General features: G+C 40.4%; 1 protein-coding gene across 1 annotated transcript; it reads right to left on the reverse strand.

Moving 5' to 3' along the window:
• Nucleotides 1–633: 633 nt before the first annotated feature.
• LOC124639760 (NPC intracellular cholesterol transporter 2) lies at nucleotides 634–5,542 on the reverse strand. Its single transcript, XM_047177228.1, has 4 exons — nucleotides 5,409–5,542; nucleotides 1,910–2,023; nucleotides 1,215–1,396; nucleotides 634–813 (listed from the first exon to the last, which is right to left on the reverse strand). The coding sequence occupies exons 1-4, from the start codon at nucleotides 5,473–5,475 to the stop codon at nucleotides 715–717; spliced, it is 462 nt and encodes a 153-aa protein (XP_047033184.1). The 5' UTR covers nucleotides 5,476–5,542; the 3' UTR covers nucleotides 634–714.
• Between the last annotated feature and the right edge of the window lie 2,458 nt (nucleotides 5,543–8,000).

An 8,000-nucleotide genomic window follows, 5' to 3' on the forward strand; every position in this document is an offset into this window, starting at 1 on the left:
TAGCCCGTGTCATTATGATTCGGTATGATACATTTCGGTATAATTTATTGAAATTAAAGATACCTACCTATAGGTATACCTATCAGACTAGACCATCCTACATATGGCGGCTGTGTAGTAGGAAGGTATCCCGGAGTCGATGAGTCATATCAAGTCATGTCATACATGAAATTTGCGGATTGTTCGAAAGAGTTAAAGCGGCCCTTGTACATAGAGGGCTCCAGAAGGAACATGGTGTATTTTCTCCATTCACAACGTGTCATTTGATGATTTCCTACCAAAAATAAAGGTAGGTATAACATCTACACTGAGTATCTGCAAACCATCTTTGTAGATGGATTCAATTCGCTTTACTTTAGTAATTAATGTAATGTAGGTAGGTACTGTGTAAGTAAGTATATAAACATTTACAAACGGGTGTCTTATGCAATCCGCATCTTATCAATTTATACACGGAGATACCAAGATAAAATCGAAGAGTGTTTGAACTGTTATCTCGAGAAACACCGGACTTGTTTGAAACATTACTTCACTGTTGTGTGACTGTTGTATAGCTCATTCATTGAGGAAGGTTATGAGCATTTTATCCCGGCACGGGAAGACGGTAGTTAGTTGGGAACCAAAAAGCCAGAGTTTATGATAAAGTAATTTTATTTAATGATATTTACTTAACTATTTGCTCGTCAATAAAAATGTATTAATTGCAATAGAAGTCTAGGCGCGCGGAGGTGCGATGCGGATGGGTACTCGCAGGCACACCACGGCGCTGTTGTCTTGGTCCACCACACGGAACTCAACTGTCACTTGTGTACCCTGAAAATAGAAGATTAAACATCAATTTAACCTATAATAATAATATGGCCTCTTAGCCGATTGTCAGCCACGGCAGCTGTTCTTATATAAGGAGATCAGCCAGCTGCGGAGGACATATTATAGTGCACAAGCATTCGCGCAGACACAGATGCACTCACTATTCCTTCACTCTCATAGCCCGATGTGACGGCAATCGGACACGACCGGAGAGATCAGGACATTAGTATGCTAATATTATAAAGCTGAAGAATTTGTGTGAACGCGCTAAATCTCAGGAACTACAGGACCAATTCGGACAATTCTTTCAGCATTAGATAGCCTAGAAGTAATAGTAGTGTGCGGTTGATCTACAAAACATAAAAATCAAAGCTCAAAGTATCAACAAGAAACATTCAACTCACCACAGGGAAGAAAGGCTCAATGGGCATCCTCAGAGTGTACCGCAGAGACTGGTTGGCAGACACGGGACAGTTGGCGTTGGTCAAGAAGTTGCAGGTGACGGAGTTCTGCCCCAAGTCGTACGGGATAGGGATGACGCCGAGGTACGCGGTCGCCAGAGTCCTCATGCTGCGGATGGCACGAGCTGTCAAAGAGAAGCACTTGAATGATTGGATCTTGAAGAAGTTGTGGTGTGGTGTCACCAATCTGCATTGAGCAATTAAGGAAATAATGCTCATTCCTTTCTTTCTTCGTGTATGAGAAGGATTTTATGTGAGAGGGAGTAATTAACACAAAAATATTAATGTAGGTACCATTTTAATGAGATCAGTTATTTGGGAAATATCGTACCGTTTTGAGCTCTGAGTTCGGACAATTATTTTTATACGTAGAAATCTTTCTATGGTTTTGTTTTACAATTAAACGGAAAATATATAAGGTATTCGTTAAAGCCTTTCTATCGTCCCACTGCTGGGCACAGGCCTCCTCTCACACGGAGAAGGATTGGGCGTTAATCACTACGCTTGCTCAATGCGGGTTGGTGATTTCAGACAGTCCAGGTTTCAAGGTGTTTTTCTTCACCCCTTTGTAAGATATTATTTCCCATAATTCCTATAACACTACTTTATATTAATTATTCGTAAGTATGTATACTAACGTGCTCTGAAGTTAAGGTGTATGACGGCATCCTGCAGCTGCGGCAGCACGCATGGTGGTCTGGTGCATCCCTCGATGTTCGTGCTGTCGGGGAGAGCGCCGCTGTGGTTCACGCCTGAGAAATAACATAATAATAGCAGTATTGAAGGAATGATAAACCTTTATTTTTCAGACTAAAAGTCAAAGGTTTTTATTTCAAACAAAACTATTACAGGTGCTTAGGAAACGTCAAGCTAGTTCTGCAGTTCCAAAAAGTGGGTCCTATGGAGGAGAACTGACAAGAAACTCTATGGACACTCTTTTAAAAAAAAGTGTTTGCAATATTTTATGGGTTGACTCTGAGAAAATATTTGAGCAAGTACCTTCTGATGTCATCCTCCTGCCCTTATCCCAATTTTATTTGGGGTCGGCGCAGCATGTTTTCTTCTTCCATACTCTTCTATCTGCCGTCATCTCACAAGTAACATTCTTTCTTACCATATCTACTTTCACACAATCCATCCATCGTTTCTTTGGTCTTCCTCTTCCACTATATCCGTCCACGTTCATACTCATCACCTTCCTCACAACATGACTCTCATCCCTCCGCATCACATGCCCATACCACGACAGCCGGTTTCCACGCAGTTTTTCTGATACCGGCGCTACTTTCAAACTTCCTCTTATATACTCATTCCTCACTCTATCCATTCGCGTAACTCCACACATACCTCTTAACATTCTCATCTCTGCCGCATGCAATTGTCTTTCATTCGTCGCTTTTGTGGGCCAGCACTCTGATCCATACAAGACAGCAGGCCTGACCATACTCTTGTAAATTTTCCCCTTAACTTTAAGGGGAATACGAGGGTCACAAGTTGTTCCCGTTACCTGCCGCCATTTCATCCATCCTGCGTTAATTCTGTGCGTAACTGTCCGATCTATTTCGCCATCGCCCTGAATAAGCGAACCGAGATACCGGAAATCGGAGCAGACTGGAAGAAGTGCGTTATCCAGCGCTATGGCTTCAGGACTGGAGAGACCGCCGAAATCGCAGAACATATATTCGGTCTTGGTTCTGCTGATTTTTAAGCCAACATTCTCCAGTCTCTGTTGCCAACTCCCCAATCTGCTCTGGATCTCAGGTCCGTCTTCACTAACCAGGACGATGTCGTCGGCAAACAGCATGCACCAGGGTGCCTCCTCCTGTATGTCCGCCGTCAAGGCGTCCATAATAAGCAGGAAGAGGTAAGGACTTAAAGCAGACCCTTGGTGCAGGCCCACAGCCACACTGAACTGGTCAGTATTGCCGGCCGACGATCGGACATACGTACAGGACTGCCTGTACATCGCACGAACTAACTCCACATACTTCCCAGGCACACCTTTCTCTTTCATGGCCCACCATAACACTTCCCGAGGCACCCTATCATACGCTTTCTCAAGGTCAATGAACACCATGTGCAGATTCCTGTGCACACGTCTGTACTTCTCGCACAATTGGCGAAGTGCGAAGATGGCGTCCATTGTTCCTCGACCTGGCATAAACCCAAATTGGTTTTGGGTAATTTCACTCTCTTCTCGCACTCTTTTCTCTATCACTTTCTCCCATACCTTCATAGTATGCGACATGAGCTTTATCCCCCTATAGTTGCCGCAATCTTGCACATCCCCTTTATTCTTGAAGATGGGCACTAGCGAACTACTGCACCATTCTTGCGGGATGACTTCTTCATGCAGCAACTTATTGAAGAATAAAGTCAGCCACATACATCCGTTCTTCTTTAACACCTTCCACACCTCAGCTGGTATATCATCAGGGCCCAAGGCCTTTCCATTCTTCATACTTCCAAGTGCTCTTTCTACCTCATCCATGCTAATTTCTCTTACCAATCCCTTATTTACTTGTGCCTCTTGGAGTATTCCATTCCAAACATTCTCTTCATTCATAAGCTTTTCAAAATAAACCTTCCATCTCTCTTTTATTTCTTCATCATTACACAAAACCTTGCCAGACTCATCTTTTATGCATTTTATGTGGGTTATGTCCCTCGATCGTCTCTCTCTCTCTTTCGTAATTCGGTAGAGCTCTTTTTGGCCTCTTGGACTGTCCAGGGAGTTGTACAACCTCTCCTGCGCCTTAGCTCTGGCAACTGCTACCGCCTTCTTTGCTTTTCTCTTCCATTCCATGTATATTCTCTTTCTGTCATCCTTCAGACTTGCATTCGCTATTTCAACATTCTGCCATTCTTTGAATGCTACTTTCTTTTCTTTCAAAACCTTTTGTACTTCATCATTCCACCACCATGTATCTCTATCTATCAAACCTTTTCCTCTCGACTCTCCGCACACGTCTTTTGCGACTTCCCTTATATGGCTTGCCATTTCACTCCAACATTCATTCACACATCTACCTTCCATCTCCTTCATTTCTGTCATTTTTTCCACAACCTGACTCCTAAATACATCAGCACATTCTTCCTTCTCTAGCATACGCCACCTAATCCTTGGAGGGGGCCGATCTTTGTTGCTTTTGGGCGAGACAGTTACTTTGACATCCAGAATCACAAGTCGGTGCTGAGTGACTAATGCTTCGCCTGGCAGCACTTTGCAGTTTTTGACACAGCATAGACTACTCCGCTTCATCAGGAAGTAATCTATCTGTGTCGCGTGGTGGCCGCTCTTATATGTCACGAGGTGCTCCTCTCGTTTATTGAACCACGTATTTGTTATGGCCAGGTCGAAGGCACAGGCAGCTTGAAGTAATGTCTCGCCGCTTGCATTCCGGGTTCCAAAACCCCTACCACCATGCACTCTCTCATATCCATCGCTCTCTCTTCCTACGTGACCATTAAAATCCCCACCCACATAGACTTCCTCACTACCCTGTACATTCATCATCAAGCAGTCAAAGTCCTCCCAAAACTTCTCCTTTACACTCTCCTCGCAGCCTGACTGCGGCGCATAAACACTTATCACGTTTATGGCCTTGCCGTCCACAATTAATTTAACCGCTATTAATCTATCATTCATTCTTTTAACATCTACTACACATTCTTTCAGCCTGTTGTCCAAAACTATACCCACACCATTTCTCTTGCCGTCACTTCCACAATAGAAAAACTTATATCCTTCGCCTATCTCTCTAGCCCTTGCACCCTTCGTAAAAGAAACCGAAAGAAGATCGAAGATCGATTTCGAAGAAGTACCTTCTGATGTATGTTATAAAATAAGTAGGTACCTATTAACACTAACCGAACATACAACAATTAGCTATCGTATCACACTAATATTTAAATGTGACAGTTTGGATGTGTGAAAGTTTCTATTTCACGCAAACACTACAGGCTGGATTTTATATTAAATTTTTTATGGAAATTCGCTGTTACATTGTGAAAACATCAAAATTACTTAGATACACTATTGTATTTTACAGTATTTACATTCTAAAGGGGTTCTGTTTTATATATTTTTTTAAAAGAAAGTATAATAATTTCAAAAAACAAATATTTTTTACTTACATCGGCTAACTTGAGTGTTCGCGCTCACAAGAGCGACCAAAGCGCAGAATACTACAAAACGGTACATTATGTCTTAAGTAATTTTTACTTTACACTGAATAAATAATTTAATTCGCCTGTTTATATACAAAAACATTATCAATTAATCGCGATACTGCACCTGTGACTAAATAATTAAGAAAAATATTGATAAACGGTTACTGTGTGTGCTTAATGATTCATAAACTGTTTATCTTACGCCATTCCTATGTTATGGGTGATTAACTATTTTAAATCGTCAAGCTAATCTTAAAAAAAAAAAACTAATCAAATAATCTTACAAAATATGTTTTTTTTTATTAATATAGTTATTTACATAAATATTTACAACACAAAAAAGAAACTGTCCTAGTAAAACAATAAAAAAAAAATATTATATCTAAAACGCGTCAAAAAATTCATCCCCATCGCTGTCAATTGGGAGCGTACCCAAGAGGCTGGCAGCATTACCTCGTTGGGTGGCCATGCTGATCCTTTGTCCGAGGTAATAGCCAGCCTTTTGGTCACGAGAAGCGTCAACCAGCCGCCTAGAGAGATCTTTAAATAGGGAGTGGGCATTAGCACCCGACGACCCGAGGGTTTCAACCCCAAACGGTTCGAAAATATAGTTGCTGACAAAATATGTTAAAAAACAGCCTGCATGAAATCTCAAATTACTGAAAACATAGAAAAAGATGCACAATAGATGCTGGGGACCTGTTATATCTAGAACACTTGGTCTAGGATCTACCTAGGAGGTAACAGCGATCGTAAATGGGCATAGTCTGTAACGTATAGCAAAACATCTCTTTATTTTGCAGTAGGTCATCAACTATCGATTGCATTAAAAACAATAAATAAAAAAAAACATTAGGTAGGTACATGCTTTTATGCACCTAAAAATCAATAAGTTCTAGTTCATATCTTCTGGCTTCATTGTCAGATTAGTTTGACAGTTCCACATACAGCTGTCAATTTTTGGCGCCAAGCCTTGCTTGACCTTCTGATCGAAAGATCCGCGCGGCTTTGAGTTATCCACGACCCCTTCGATCTCACCACACTATATCTATGTCTTTAATACCTATGTGTGGAGACGAGGCCAAAAGATGAGATATTTTCAATTCTTCCTTTTTTTATCAAAGTTTTTACTTTACAGTTAACGCTGCTTAGGGTAGTAACACAACAGATGACAGATAGTTCCGTTATCATTATCAGTCCATATCTATAATTATAACACATTATGAATTACAGGTGTCTAAAATCTAAAACTGATTTATTTAACAACAAGGATATCGATTGCAACATTGTCAAACACCTGTTTAGATAAGGCAGTGATTGTTTTTTGTTTTCAGTTTGAGTCAAAGGAACCAGCGTTCATTGATATCCACCACCTGCAGTATAGATCGAGATAATAGATAATCGTCGTGAATGAAAATGATGAAATCATTGACTGAATTGTCATTCACACAGGTGTGAGACGGGTTTCATAGAGACTGATAAAATTAGCTAAGTACCTACTTAAGGGTTAAGCGTGCTTTGCAAAAATCTGGGCATCTGTCTAGACTTTTTCTAAACTATGTTGGGGTCGGCTTCTAGTCTACCAGATGCAGCTGAGTACCTACCAATGTTTAAGATTAAGCGAGATAATTTTTTACAAAGAAATACACACCTAGGACTCTTCTAGAACAAATCGGTATAACAATCTGTTCCCAACAGTACTTACGTCATTTCTCAAAACTAATTTTTCACGACAATAGTTTCTGTTACCAACCCTGCAACAAGGGTGCGCATACACCATATAAGCCATATTTCACCCGCGACGCTTTTGACAATTCCCATTTCGACAGCATTTACAGGTTAGAGCCAGCGATATTTCAAACTAAACGGTGCTTTTCTTATCCCGAATCTGGGCCCGAAGTGGCGGGAAATTGGTAGCATTATACCAAATCAGGTAAGATGGCCGCCCGGCCGATGAATGAGCTGGAAATTGCTGAAAAATTGTCGCTAAACGTGCAATCTTGTGTAAAGTAATTTTCGCGGGTGTATTTTTTAGTGAGGGTTAATTTTGTCAGGTTTTTAGGAAGGTGTTTAAGTATAGCGTTTTGGGGTTATGATTATGAAAGGCGAGTTACTTATAATTTTGTTCGCCAGTTTGCTATTCTCAAAAGATAGATTATTATGGTCATAGTACATAAAAGTTACGTAGACGTTCAACGCGTGTTATAGAAAATGTTGTATGGAAAATTTTCGTTAAATACGTGACTAACGCCAATCTATTTTTTTGTGGTTATTACTTTATGTTTTTTAAGTTAACACCAAAATTAAATTATTGATGTCAACATATCAATATTTTAAAAGAAAGGTTACCAAAACGAACGCAAGCTTGAATTCAGACAACATGATCAATTTCGTAAGGTTATTGTCTATCCAAAAATACCCGTAAATCACTTCGCACGACACGTTTCACGGGAAATATATTAAGAAAAAAATGAAGAAATAAGTTTAGAACACAATACAAGTGATCAATGAACAGGAAAGGAGGAGATTCGATTGGAAAAGTAATATGATCTAGGT

Source organism: Helicoverpa zea, chromosome 19 (genome assembly GCF_022581195.2).
Source record: "Helicoverpa zea isolate HzStark_Cry1AcR chromosome 19, ilHelZeax1.1, whole genome shotgun sequence".
NCBI lineage: Eukaryota > Metazoa > Arthropoda > Insecta > Lepidoptera > Noctuidae > Helicoverpa > Helicoverpa zea.